The 15444-nt window shown below is 40.0% G+C and overlaps 1 protein-coding gene across 1 annotated transcript in view; it reads right to left on the bottom strand.

Annotated features, from left to right (window-relative positions):
• The window catches only part of srpk2 (SRSF protein kinase 2), a 66150-nt gene that overhangs the window by 19138 nt on the left and 31568 nt on the right, over positions 1 to 15444 (bottom strand). The window contains exons 3-4 of the mRNA XM_051381419.1: positions 2507 to 2658; positions 543 to 651 (exon numbers count right to left, since the gene is read on the bottom strand). Of these exons, the coding sequence (XP_051237379.1) occupies positions 543 to 651; positions 2507 to 2658 (261 nt within the window). The remainder of the gene's footprint in view (positions 1 to 542; positions 652 to 2506; positions 2659 to 15444) is intronic.

Here is a 15444-nt window from a genome sequence, read left to right as displayed (position 1 = left end):
TGGATAAACAGAATATATCCAATGGACATCGACACCCTTGACATATTTGACCGTACAGTGTGCTCACTAGTTTACGACCACCATTAGTGTAATTAACACCAGTGACACGAGCAGATGAGTGTGTGCGAGTCAGTGAAAGGTGACACTGGGTTGATAATACAGTGTCATCCATCCACCTTGGTTGCCACGTGAACACAGAAACAACATTATAGTGCAAATGGATGGCTTTGGTGCCTGGCTGCCAGCACAGGATGGTGTTGGTTGCAACCGTTGTTGTAGTGACGTACCAAATCGTGTCAACAGGTGTGGTGCGTGTGTGGTTTAGGTGATGTGTGTGAGAGAGCAAGGTGAAGTGAAGGACTGCAAGAAGAGCATCTGTGTGCATGTGTCAGTGAACTTGTGTTGGTGACAGGGTGTGTTGAATGTATTTGTGGGTCATGACGTGTGTGTGGTGAGAGTGTGAGTTTCTTGTGAGCCTATACTGTACTACACTGTATGCTTGTGTGTGCAAATGTGTGTGTGTGTGTGTGTGAGTGACTCACTGTATGTCCCAGCATAGCCATACGGTGGAGAAGTGGCCCCACCCCAACTTCCTGATCACATGGTACCTCCCGTTGAACAAATCCCCGATCTTCACCGGATGGTACCCTCCTGAGAGAAATAAAGAGGGAGAGAGATGAAGGTTACAGGCGACTGTTAGTGATAACCAGGCAATGACATGAAATCCATTAGTGAGTAAGAAGTAGAGGGAGAGCAGCAGAGAGAGGGAGGGAGGTCAAACAGACCGAAAATGAGACAGGAGAGAAGTGTTGTGGATTAATAAAAAAGGAGAAGCAGCAGGAAAGTACAGCACAAACATTTCTAATGGCAGGTAGCATCTAGTGAAGCTATAACAAATGAAACTTAAATGCTCCATTTTAGACCTGAGATGCAAAAAACATTTCACTGAAACATAGTTGTGAATTAGTACTGAAATGATTAGTTGAACATAAGGGAAATAAATCCACTATTTTGATAATAATAAATCATCATAATATTTTTTTCAGAAGAAAATGTTAAATATTTTCTGGTTCCAGCTTTTAAAATGTGAAGATTTGTTGCTTTTCATCAATAATTTATATGTAGATTAATTTACAGATCAGTATCGGTATAAACTCTTTAAAGAAATCGGTATCACTGCGACAACAGTTGCTTATTTTGTAACAGGAGTGCAAACAAAACATAACATAAAAATTCACTAACTAGCATTAACTCTAACTTTGTATGTGTATCAGTAAATCTGGTTCAATATCACTTACTTACTATATTAAACTCCAAAAAGTTACCATTCAGGAAAGACCAGGATCATGATTGTAATCAAAGGGGCTCAAGAACAATAACCATCTTATTTAGTGTTTGTCATTTTTGGGCTTGTGTACAAAAAGGAGGCGTTTGTTAAGAGGTGAAATAAAAAATTATTCAGTAATTGTCTGTAAAACTTCAACCTGGATCTGCATATGTTAAGCTAAATGAGACATCAAAATCCTGTTTGTTCTTGCTACAATGACACTACCAGCTGGCAGAGAGCAACGTCTCGCTTGCCAGGGTTACACTTGTTGTCCATGTATTTTATTGAACATAAACCTGTGTATAATGTAATGTAATTTTAAATAAAACAGTACAGAGCAAGGCGGAACAGGATAGGTTAGCCTCAATGTGTACACATAACACTACAAAGACTACTACTACTGCTCATAATAATAAACCTATTTATGTACTTATCCCAACAGGGTTAAAACATGCATTATAAGGGTTTTAAAGTCCTTAAAATGTTCATAAATAAACAAACAAAAGAGCTAACACATAAAGGGCTTTATGAGCATAATAACAAGTTGTTGGTTTTTATAAGCCAATGATAGAAGCCAAAAAACAGAGATGTGATGTTTTGTCTTTTCTTTTAATCTTTCATATCACTGAAGTGAGATCAGACAGTTTGGCTGTGCTTCTTCCAAAACAAAGAGATATCAAAAGTTTTCCAAATGAATCTTTATGATGTAATATAGTATATGACTAAAAGACATCATGGTATATTTAGAATAAAAGCTAAATAAAGTTTTAAACACACTGCACTACCTTTTCCTTCAGCTATCGCTAAGTGTAATGCTCTACAGTGTTTACCAAAGGGGTGTAGCATTTTCAAACAGAGCCGTGTAATGAGAATGAACCTCTTAGCAGAAAGCAGAAAGCCTTTGGCATCGCGAGCCACTGCAGGAAACTAAACTGGCGCTCCTTTCTGGCAACGACCAAACAACCTTGAAACGACAACAACTACCACACGTGTCACACTGATGGATAGAATGACACTGCTGCAAATCCCATCAGGATGGAGGGAGAAAAGAGGGAAAGAATTGCAGACAGAGGCAGAGAAAGGACACCGGGAAGCCCCTGTTGAGCTCTGAACGACACATGTGCAAGGAATGGACTGGCCTGGGATAGGCAGACTTTAGTGTGTGTGGGTCTGTATGACCTTTGCAGTAGTCTGCGGGGTCCTCCTGCTCCTCATCGTCGGAGCCCAGGATCTCCTCCTCCGGCTCCGGGGGCCCTGCCGGTTCAGGGGGAGGCGGAGGGGGTGGCGGGGGAGGAGGGGCACTCAACGGGGCTTTCTGCTGGGTCTCAGGCCTGTAAACACAAAAGTGGGATGAAGGTTAGCCTTAGGTACGTAATCTACCGGGTTACCTTCGACTGGAAATCCACATCCCAGTCTGAACACTGTACACTCTTTTTTTTTTATTATTTCTAGATGTGACTCACAGCAAGTGCAGCTGTAGACTTAGCTTTAAGTGCCGATGACTAATATCAAAATAACTTGTTGCAAACTGCCACCATTCAACAGTGATTCATGAAAGCTTTTACATTTGCTGTTCTGAACACAGACAGGTCTTTACTGCAGAGAAGCTCAGGAAGTGACATGTTGCATGTTTGTGTTTGGAACAAATAAAAGAAGAACTGCATTTGGAATGACCATCAGTGTTGTTAAACAAATAATGAATAAACAAATAAAGAATGAGGCGGCATCTACAGAAACTCATATTTAATCACAAACAGAAAGTTCACAAACAAGGACATCAGGGACATTTTTTGGATTTTGCAAGACAATAAAATCATCAGAAGTCATCTTCTCTCCAATATAATACAGCTCTGGTAAAAAAAAACAATCAGAAACGAATGAGGGGCCAGCTGCACAACAATAAAACCCTGCAGAGTTATATTTATTAAAACATTTTTGCAAGTGGAAGACCAAGCCCACCTAAAGAACATGCTTTAATAAATATCTATTAGTTTTAGGTTGGTGCAGTGCTGAGGTTTTTGGTGCACGGCAAGTGCTTTCTACATTTCTGATATTATTCTAAAATCAACAATTCATGAGTAAGAAGTGCATAAAGTCCTTAAGATTTTGCAAAAAGCATACAAAGCGAAGAGCTTGTTACCTCTACAACCACTTCTGCAGACTCAAACCCAAACACAATGGATATTTTTCCTGCATTATAGTCTTTGTAAAAGTATTCAAAATTAAGCTAGAAAAACTCAAAGAAACTTTTTGTCACTGTTATGTTAAAACATAACTGGTTGATGGGCTGATATCGTTTTGAGCTCAGACAGTCAAGTTGAACTGACACCCACCCACCACCTCAGACATGAATCAGCAGAAAAAATGGATACCGTCCAAAATCCGACAGAAAAACAACTTTTGTATTATGTAAAAACAATAATGTTGTCTGAGGTATTCAGATAGATAGATAGGTAGGTAGATAGATAGATAGATAGATAGATAGATAGATAGATAGATAGATAGATAGATAGATAGATAGATAGATAGATAGATAGATAAGTCAACAGCCTTGCTCCACTTCCTTTTGCTGGTCTAAAATGGAACTGAGCCCATGAGAGGGACAACATAAAATAGGCTGCAGAGCACAGGCTGCCTTCTTTTCCAAGCCTGGCTACTTTTGGAGCATTTAGCTGGCACTCTTATGCAGAGCGACTTACAATGATTGATCAGGCAGGGGGTTCAGGGTTTTGTTTTAGGATGGTGCCATGGCACACATGGCTATTTGTGGAGATTTTGGGAACATGCCTGTAACGTTTCTGTTTTGGGCTGTTTCACCAAACTTCTACTCCACGGTGCTATTTGTGTCAGGACATTGCAAACGATGGTGCTTTTCAGATATTACGTCAAAAGTCCTACCAGATGTCATGCATGTAATCTATTTAGGTCTAAATAGCCCTCTGTCAATTACTATTTATTTGTCCTTTAGGACCTGAGGGTTGGGACACCCCAGGCTCAATCTGAGGGCTCAGAAAAGACATTTTTGTTATGCAAAATATAAAGGACATTCCTCTAATCTTTGCTTTTTTGTCTTGCGAAATGCTGGATAATTTTACCTTTTATGGCCTCCTTCCTAGATGCACAGTATGCAAGCTGTAGACATTCGTTTCAAAGAGTCACAAGCACAAGGTGGGGAACCCCTTCTTTAGAGTACTCAACACTAATCTCTGCCTCTATATGCTGCACCTACAGTATCCACTGTGTGGCTTCACTAACAACTTTGTCCACATTTATTGTCATAGGAAAATAGAGTTACTTTGACTGAGGGGCACTTGCACATTTCGTCTAAGCGTCTCTGTCAGATAAGCTCTCCAATCACAAGCCTAATATGTGAACTTTTATAAAACGTGTGACAAAGCTCTCAGATTCATCAACACTAGAGAAAAGGCTGACATTTTCAATCAACCCAACGTTTGCTTATCACAACTAAATCCAATATTCAAGACAACTTGCTGTTTAAAAGATGTCTCTGTATCCGAGCCTGAGAGAGCTCGACAGAGGCTTCTTATTCAGTGTCACCTCGAAGCACCGGCAGCATGATCAAAAGCAAAATTAAAAGGAGAAAATATATAAACACACAAACACACAAAGCCAGCGCTTGTGAGCGGTTATAAAATTGCGGTCACAGGCACAGACACATGATGGAGCCTCTTGGTGCGTTGCCATGGCAACTGCAGAGCGAGGGGGGGGTGATCCAGGACACAAAGCGTTAACGTGATGGCAAGGCCAAATCACACACACACACACACACACACACACACACACACACACATCAGCTATGGTTCTTCCAATGCAGCAGGGAAGTACAGAAGATAACTTGGCATTGAGATTTCATTGCTATTTTACAACTGACACACACACACGCAGTAGAGGGCTGTGTCCTTGCAGTAGGAGGCCGGTTCTTTACCAAAGCAGTCACGTACGGAGTCATACATCACATCTATTAGCTCAGTGCTTTTATACAGCTCATCTTGCCATTGGCTGTACGAACACTTAGCCCCCCCCACATAACTTTCTGGACGCGAGCCGAGCAGCAAAAAACATTAAGATAGCAAAGACGCCACAGCCTGAAAGACGGACGCAGAGGAAGGATGGTGACAGAATAAAGACAAATTGAGTGGGTGAACAGACAGAACGCAGAAAGAGGTAGACATGAAGAGAAACAAGGCAGAGGAATACTCAGAATCAGAGAGGTGGGCAGAAGGCGAAAGCGAAAGCAATGCAAGGTCAAATATAGAGAGAAGTGTAGAGACAGGCGTAAACAGAAAGAGGTCAACAGACAGAAATATACAGGCAAAAACAGAGAGTCAGAATGATATAGAGTGAGAAACACGTAAGAGAAATATTGAAAAAGAAAACATTCAGTGGATGGATAAAAAGAAGCAGTGAGACAAATACAGTATAGAGAGACAGAGAGACAGACAGGCAACCGCAAGCAGAGACCGAAAAACAGAGAGGCGGAAAGGCAGAGAGTAGTATACTGTAGGCTGATGAGCAGAGAGACCAGTCAGAACAAAACAAACACAAATAGAGAAAAACAGAGAAAGAGGCAGAAGAGAGAGACAGGCGGAGAAAGCAATAATAGAATGGACACGATCAGGGAGGAAAACATACAAAGCAAAGAGCACTAAAGCAAGATTTGCCTCATTTCGAATCTCTATACGTTTGACACACAAAACCTTCATACAGTCTAACACACAGATCGCATGTTGGTGTGTGTTTTTATCAACACAGTTCAATCCGCACTGAGACATACTGTACATCATTCCACCTTAAATTACACTGAAAAACAGGTAGTGGAAAGAGCATTAGTGCTGAGCAAGTGGAAAACACAAGCAGCAACAAACAGGAGGCTGACAACAAGCTCATCTTTGAAACACCAAAACACAACAGAGAACTAAGGTCATTACCTTAACGCATACAGTGTGGCATTTGTGTAAACAGAAATTAAGATGATTTGGGTGTTTTTTCCCCTGCTTTTGTTTGTGTAAAGTAAACAAATCCTTTTTTAAGATGCAAGTCACCGCATGGAGCCAGAGAGTATCTTGCTGTATTCCTAATGCTGTATTAATTCATTCTTTCACTCAGGCACTGTACCACACCAATCTGAAAGTGGACCAGAAAGTGGATCAGGAAGACCACAATCAGAACAAAAGATAGAAGAGAGGACCCATACAACATCTGAAAGGCTTTCTTTGTCTCACAGTGTTTGTACTGCAAATGTTTTTTTTTTCTTTAAATCTGTCTGAATCAAATTCACTGATCATACAATTTTACTAATCTGATCTAGATTTTTCAAAATTAAAAGCCAAAAACAATAGATATGCGTTTTTTTCTTCTGTTTTTGGGGGGCATTTTTTGCCTTTATTGGACAGGACAGCAGAAGAATGACAGGACAGAGGGATGACATGCAGCAAAGGCACTCAGCCTTGGTACATGTTAGCTACCAGGCTGCCCCAAGTCTTTGTATTTATGAGCCTGGTGCCTTACTATTTATTTATTTTATTATATTTTTGTGAATGTGTGTGCCACAGTTCCATACATGTTTGTGACCATGACTCTAACAGATAATCACTGTCATTTTCCTCATCGCCGGCACACCAGTCACTTGTTTAACCACTGGTAGGACAAAATGAACCCAGTCCTAACTTAAAGTGGGTATAATGGAAGAGCTGTGCTGATTATTAAGCTGGCATAAACACTGTAATGTTTCAGCTGTGTGTGTTTGTGTATGTGTGTGATCACTTGTCTCGGGGGAATGTTGGAGAAACAAATATGAACTATCAGGAATGTCCTGATGGATGTGTATTGTGTAAGTATTTTTCTGTTCATATACTGGAGTGTGTGAGTAAGTGTTGCTGGGAAAGGCACTGTCCACTCCTGCAGTGATGCATGTTTAAAATACAAACATTAAATGCTTTTTCTAATGAAAAATGTTCTTTCATACACAAACTATATTAGTAAAACCCTATTTAGAAGCTGCTAGGACTGTTCCAGTACATGTGTAAAGCACAGGTTGAGACAGGAGTCCCTCAGCCTATAACCTTCTACTGTGAATGAATGTGCCTCCAACATCTTGTTATGTGTGTGGACATGCCCAGACTGCTTCTTACGATCTAACCAATCTAAGTGTAAGTGTGATGTGCACAGATCTGAACACACAATCTGCCCGTTTTCAGTCTCAGCCGCTCAACTCTCACGCCCCACAATGGCATCTGTAGCCCCAGTGCTACATTTTTCATCAGCCCAGAATGTTTTTCCGCATCCGACATGGTTTATATTTAGCACACAATTAGCAAATTAGCACACAAAAGAACTACAAAAGAAGAAATGTGTCTTCCTGCATACAACTATTAATGTACAGTACCATATGATTAGTTCAAAGGCGTCTACTTGAAAGGGTTGTCTTGTTGCTAGTCAGCAGAGAGCAATGTTCCATCATTCCCACCTTTAAACCAGTCCTGTCATGCAGTCTGCAGAAGCTCATCATGATTGCAGTGAAAATGCTATGTTGTGCTGGTGGGATGTGGAGAATACTGAAACAAGCAAACGTGTGTAAAATTATTTCATTTGATGAAAACCACAGGGAGGAGATGGAAACTGGAATGCCACTGGATTCTTCACAAATCATAAAAAGCAATTTTTCCTACCATGACATTCCTCACTGTAATCATGTCTGAACAGCTTTGTTGCGGTAAACTGCTGACAGAGAGGACTGACAAGTAGATGTTTACACCGTAAGATATCCCATATAGTATATACCTTGGTCACAGTTCTTTGCAAAGTCAAATGTAAGGGATCCATATCAAGATTGTTTGTTGAAGTTTTTTATTATTGGCCAATATATTGTCATCAGATTTTTAAAAATATTGATAGCAGTATGAGCTTAAAAAATCCAGAATATAATACAATAATACAACAATCAGTATTTACAGGTTTAAAGGATAAGGCTTGATATTGTTTATTTTTGGTAATGTCAACAAATCCCAAGACCAAAAACAACAATGTGTTAGTTCATCTCTAAATACTGTCTGACTTCCCAGTCTCTCACCCCCAAGCATATTTTGTTCCTACTGAAGACACAAATCTTTTTTAAAGGCATAATGAAGACACTGTATCATGTTGTCAAACATTTCTCAATCAGGAGACTTTTGTTTTTGTTAAGGACTATTTTCAGCCACGATTTGGTTCTCTAATGAGTACTTAGGATGGCGTATGTGGAATCAACTCAAAACAAACCAGCGGCCATGTTCATTGTAATTAAGAAACATGTTACCTGGTGCAACCATGTCGCCCGCTCACATGTCTTTTAATTGTTTTTTTTAACGAATAAGGAGGTATATGATACAGAAAATAAGCTATTTTAAGCTTAGGCTACAGCTTTCACAAGTTATGAAAGGTATAAATCAACATATTTCATAAGCTATTCTCATGTTAAATTCCATCACTGTGAAACTGGGTCTTTAAATGCATTGATATGAATTTTCAGATAGAGAGCACTCCCAGTGTTTTTTAAGGTACAGAAGCTAGAGAAATATCTGTGTCAAAATGTTTCACTGGATAGAATATGATAGGTAAAGACAGAATATAATCAGTGTCTACTGTTGTAAGAGGAAGTTTGTGACTTCTCAAATGTCTGCACACCTTTTATATTTGAGTCAGTTTCTCCAGTCCACACGTATCTTTGGCTTGTTTTTGCTGCTTGTGTGGCGAGTCCTCCATCCACAACAAATCAGTAACTGAACCAGTTAAGAGAATTCCACAACTTTATCTTGAAAACATCAGTGAAAAGACATGAAAGTGAATTACTATAGGGAGTTTATTTGAACATTGTGTCAGTCTGGTGTTCTTCCTGCTAAAGTCAAGACGAAATACATGCAGCATCGCAACACACAATTATAAAAATGCATTATTACCATGCATCTTGAACCCATTTTCTCATTGCAAAGATTATTTGAAATTACAATTTTTTTTCTTCTGTTCCTTGAATCTTTTAGATAGGACAAGAAAAATATTAATAGCAGTTTTTTACTTTCTCTCCTATCGTTTGATTAATTGGATCCAATATTTTAATCTGCATTCCTTCCGAGTCTTGACATCAATGATGTATCCTGCTGTTAATGACAAAGAAAGTCACACAGTGTTGCTAACACCTCTCTGACCACTGGGAAGCCGTGTAGAACAGTTGACCGCTCTCGAGTTCAAACTTGATGACTCATCCTTAAACATGTCTCGTTATCACCAAGGTAACAGGTATTCCTTAGCAACAGGAGCATTATCCTCCACTCTCAATGTTAAGGCGTGGGTTTCAGACTGCGGGTGTCCTTCAGCTCTGCTTAACCATTCCAATGGTGGTGTCTCTACCTCTGATTGATTCATCGTTAATCTTTCATTCTCTCTGTCTCTCCGTCTTGGCCCGTGTCGGTAGGACAGCTGACTCATTCTCTCCTCTCCTCTCCTCCAGAGTATCTGTCTGTGTGAAGAACTGAGATCTCATAGCTATTTTCAGGATGCAGCCTTCCGTCACTGGCATAACATAACCCCCCCACATAACCTCTAGTTGTACATTACGGTTCTGCAGGATCCTGTTTCATGCCATACCATCACCATCTATGAATGCAGTACATTATCATAAGGTTCAATGCTATAGTCCCACACTATGAATGTGAAATGGGGCTGCTGCAATAGTCTAGAACTTCCACACCAGCGCTCCTGTTAAAGTGATTAAAGACCAGTAACACAGACCTCACAAAGCAGGAAGAGGCTGTAAAACATAGGGGGTCTGTATATTCTGCAGTTGGGCACCAAAGGTGTGGAGGACACCATTATGCTATGCTGCATGGAGCTTACTGCCACGTAGAGAGGCCAAGAAGCAGTGGAGGGTTCCACCCTTCTCCAGTGCTTTCAACCCAATCCAGCCCATCAAGCTTGGCGAGAACCTCTCAACAATGCAGGAACGCCACAAAATGAGCAGCCAAGTTGCACTGGAATGTTGTTGTTGTTGTTGTTGTTGTTGTGTACTATAGGTTTGGAATGTGGGTCTGTTGCTACCTCCAAGTGTCCTCTGATGACTCCTCCATCACCAGATGCATCAGAAAGAGCAACGCAAAAGGGTAATAAGGTCTTATGTAAAGATTAATCAAACAGTGAAACGAGATTAAGTTGCACCTCTAGCAAGACTGAGGAGCTAGAGGTCGATTTTCTCAATGATTCTACATGTTACCATTAACAACTAGAAGGCAGTAGAGATGGTGGAGTCTCACTGGTTCCTCAAAGCACAAATCAATGAAAAAAGGATTATCATTACTATATTAGCTACTAATACAGTTTATTTATTCATTATACATCATTCTTTTAATTTCTATTTTCAAGTTATTCTTAATGTTCAGATTTGGATAGCCTGTCTGCATCAACCTCTTGTTCCCTGAGCTGATGTAACAATTGAATTTCCTTCACAGGGATCAATAAAGACGCTTCATAACCAAGGCACTCTAGCTAGTTCAGAGAAAATACATAATACGCATAACATAATGAATTATACAGCAATAAATATATGTTTCATCAGTAGCCATGCATCCAGCCGAGATGTTGTTACATGAGACAATGAACTGCTATCCCCTCACACACTGTATGTCACTCTGGATAAAAGCATCAGCTAAATGGCTAAAATCTGAAATGTAGGCCATTATTTTGTTACAACAATGATAATGATGTTGCAGGGTTTTGTGCAGCTTGCCATGTTTAAGAAAAATACTGTAGCTTCTAATTAATAGACACAGAAAAACATAAATACTCTGCTTGTGCCGCAGGGTTCAGGCCACACCAATCTATAGAGGCTGAATCGACTGTTGCTGAAATTCCCCACAGGCAGCCGATGGATATGAGACCACACGCTACGCTGCATTGACTGAACTCTACAGTAGATAGACGATGCATAGTGTACGCGTATACACAGAGGCACAAATGCAAACACACTTAAAGATGACAGGCAACATAGGCTAATGAGCTAAATCCATACAATCCCCTATAGCACGCACAAATATAGAGATGTTGGTGTGCTGAAATGAACTTGCAGCAGGCAGACACCCATCTGTGACTGCATGGAAACCCCTTGTGATAAAACCAGTTGACTTGGAATAAAATTTGCATTGGAAAACAGAAGCACTGCTCTACATGGCTAGTGGGGTGGCATATGTGTGCATGTGTTCACAAAACACAAACACACACATACACACACACACACACACACACACACACCTTGAGGCAGTGGAAGTCAAGTGACATGGCTGCAGACCCAGTAGGACATGCATATTTCCTACACACAAAGACCAACATCCACATCCCCAAACACACAAAAACATACATGCACATCAAAGAAATCATATTCATGGTGATATTCATGTGTTATAGTGCGCGTCATGTGTGTTTTCTGTGCTCTGCTGCACAAAGAGCCATTCGCTTGGGGTTTATCCTGCTCAGTGCAGAAACATCTAACATTTCTTACACAAAGAGCCGATGGGTATCTGCTCCATCTTTCATTGTGCAATGCACTTTACACTTTGCACTCCTCTCTCTCTATAGTGCACTCATTCACTGCATTCTGTATTTATACATTCCAGTGACGTCAGCCAGCCACAAAGCCTGTTACTGTGGAAGTCACATCCGCCCACACTCAGTTACAGCAAACGAGAGAGCGTCACAAGAAGCCATGTGAATTTATGTAAAATTCTGAAATACTGTAGACACACATAAATACAGAGACTTAAAAGCACAACAAAAAGCCAGTAAAGCTCCTATCAACTCTCTTTTCTTATTCACCATGTGATATAAGCATGTTCAGCACATGTTCGGCTCTACATGGACCAAATCAGGACTTTCTCAACAGGAAGCCAACAAGTGTTCCTATTAGGCTGAATTTTAAACTGAATTTATTGCATTATGTAACTCCAACAAAACTGCTATTTTCATGGTAATGTTGTATTTTAATGATGACAAACAAAACATAAACATAAGAAAGAAAGTTGCATGCCCCCATGTATTAAAAAAATTATCATAACATTTCTCGTTTCCAAGATAAAGGTGGTAATTTTGACGTCACTGAAGGAAAGCACAAGTTTTTTTTAATTACACTGCATTGACAAGTCAGTGTCTGCAGTGAAAAAAAAGTCTACTGAGAGTTTACTTCAGAACTTCTTTGAACTTCTGTCTCAAGCCACGTCAATCCCAATGTCAGCTGTCATGTTGCTTTACTTGAATTATGAAAAAAAAAGTCAATCATATTTAATGAAATACCTTGTTGAGGTAGAAATGTATTCAGAGAAGATATTTTAATCTGCCCAAATCCACAGTCATTACAAGCAACATAGAGAAATCATGTGATTGCTGGTTTGAGACCGTTAATTATTAGCACTACTGCCGCAGCCTGCTCACCACTCCCAAGGGGCTTCATTGATAGCAGGGGCCCCATCTCAAGCTAGGTAACAATAATCCTCCTGAAGTAACATAACGTTATTAGTTTTCTGAAGCAGGCTCTAAATCATTTCTATTAATCACTGCCAATCAAAGACAATGTCACAGTTAATGAGATCTATATATATAACTGTGCCTCAGAACTACAATAAGCTATAACATGGGTCTGTCAATCTAAGGAAGAGCGGAAATTGAGTTTTTTTTTGTGCTTTAATGTGTAAATAATATTTCAATGCAAAAGAACTACAAACTATATTTTATTTTGGTGTATGCCCTGCAAAATCAAGATTGTTCAATTTGAAAAGCTGTTTTGATGTGTTTCAGAGTTCCAGGTTGACCTGAGATTCACCTCAACATCAAAACAAGGAGGATGTCGACAGTCATTACACTTTCTCTGGTATGACATATCCAAGCCTATTGGCTGTTTTCAACCTTATCAGCCACAGGTATGCAAACAGAAACATTTGGCTGGATCTAAACTGCAAGCCGTGGCTTTTGTTCACGTGTCAGAAAAGCAAAAAAAAGGAAAAAAAAATGCAAACACAAGGCTTGAAACACATTAACATGAGAGTGGTAGAACTGGTTCTTTTTTCAAATAACCTCATTCTGAAAAGAAACTCTGAGAGAAAATCCTTTGATATGCTCCAAAACAACAACCCCCCTCACAATGCACTTGATAAACAGCTTTCCAACTGTTGTCTTTTCACACATTCATTTGATACAAAGGATTCAGGGATGCAAAACACTTCAGTGCTGTAGCTAACAATTATTCTCTTGATTAATTAGTACATCGTTTGGTCTATCATTATGATATTTTCCAAGATGAGTCCAAGATGACATCTTCTGATATATCTGACCAACAGCCCAAAACCCCAAAAGATTCTGTTGACAATGACATTAATCTGAGAAAAGCAGAAAATCCGCAAATTTGAGGCGATTTTATGCCAGTTAATTGACTAGTCATTGAAGCTATAAAACACATAATAATAAACTAATAATAAATAACACACAATAAAAAACACTAATTAAATATTCAGACAGAAAATAAAGTTCCAGTGCTCTTGACCTTATCAATGTATAAACAAACAATCCTACCGAAAAACTGAAGTAAAACAACCTGAAAAACATAATTGGGAGTAGGCCACTATTCCTATCAGGCTGCACCCCAGCAACCTCCACCAATAAGGAAGGGCAACCTGTGAGGCGAAACCCGAAAATATTTTTGGACCAGTGCTTAGATAAAAATCATTATTTAGCCTATTAGTCCTGTCAATCCAGTACCACTTTGCCACATTCTCTTGCTCAGTCTTTGCTCCCCTACAGGAGTCTTGCATAGGAGGAAACAAGGGATACCTCATTAAATAAAATGTTAAGACAAAACACACAACATAGTCCTGCAACTTAGCTTATCCAGTTTAAAACGAGAACTTACACCCTGTCTTGAACCTTGTCTATTAGCCTTGTCAATCCAGCACTCCCCCCCCGTTCTGTCCTATTTCTTCCCCTTCTACCTGTTTCGGAGGGCCCTGTGGCGCAGGCGGAGCACACACAAAGCTAGACCCCATTTCTTCTTAGTGGTCAGATTCGAGGTTAACTCCATAGAGAACACAGACGCTCCCGCTTCCCGCCGCAGACTCACGGCACAGAGCAGTGGAGGGACAAGAAGAACCCAGCCTTGAATTCCAGTACGAGTCACATGGGACTATGACGCCCACCTGCGAAGGATCCCTCTCAATGTCCATTTGAGTTTGTATTGGCATATAGGCATGAACGCACACGCATACTATAACACAGTATGTATGCATCTATTTACATTAACAAACCGGCACACATGCAATATCTCACACACATATCAGAAATGCAACACGCACTATGCATTAGCACCTCTTCATCTATGACCATTAAAACAAACTTGTTGCCTAAAAATACACTCTGAGCACTCTGAAAAGACATCCAGTGTTAATTAGGCTTCCAGACCACACTGTTCCCCAAAATAATGTGATTTGAATGTCAGCTCGTTAGCATACCAGTGTGTCTGGATGGAGTCATCCACACTGCTGTTAGGACAGAGTAGTGGGCTCTAATTTCAAGATGGTGTGATGCTGGTATGAGCTGCCAGAAAGACCAGTTGTGTTATGTGCAAAGCCAGTTGTAAAAGCTGGAGCTGATTAAAAAGAATTGTTCCTGTACGAGCACGAGAACACTGGCTCTTGATGGGCCTTGGATTAAGACCAAAGATTTTCCTATGCTTGGCAGACTGAGCTGTATTTGAATGGTTGCAATCTGCAACTTCACCTCTAGATGCCACTAAATCCTACACACTGGTCATTTAAGCGGCTTAATGATCTAATTCCAATTCTGTGTGCATAAAAATAACAAGCTAAATGTGAAATTCCTTATTGATTATGCCTGAAATATATTTCACAAATGCAGCAGGAGGTGTGTTATTGTGTTCAGCAGGCCCGCATGAAAAATTAAAGCAGGAGCAGTAGTTGGGAAGTGCTATCAACAAGAACTAGAAAAAAAACTGGAGCACCACTACTCTAACTTTATTGTTTCAAAGCCTGTACTGTGTAATACTTCTACAATATCCCTACGGGAGTATCTAG

The sequence above is a fragment of the Dicentrarchus labrax genome, unplaced genomic scaffold (genome assembly GCF_905237075.1).
Source record: "Dicentrarchus labrax unplaced genomic scaffold, dlabrax2021, whole genome shotgun sequence".
In the NCBI taxonomy this organism is placed as follows: domain Eukaryota; kingdom Metazoa; phylum Chordata; class Actinopteri; family Moronidae; genus Dicentrarchus; species Dicentrarchus labrax.
The sequence above is the reverse complement of the archived record's forward strand: the minus strand, read 5'-3'. Positions and strand labels throughout refer to the sequence as shown.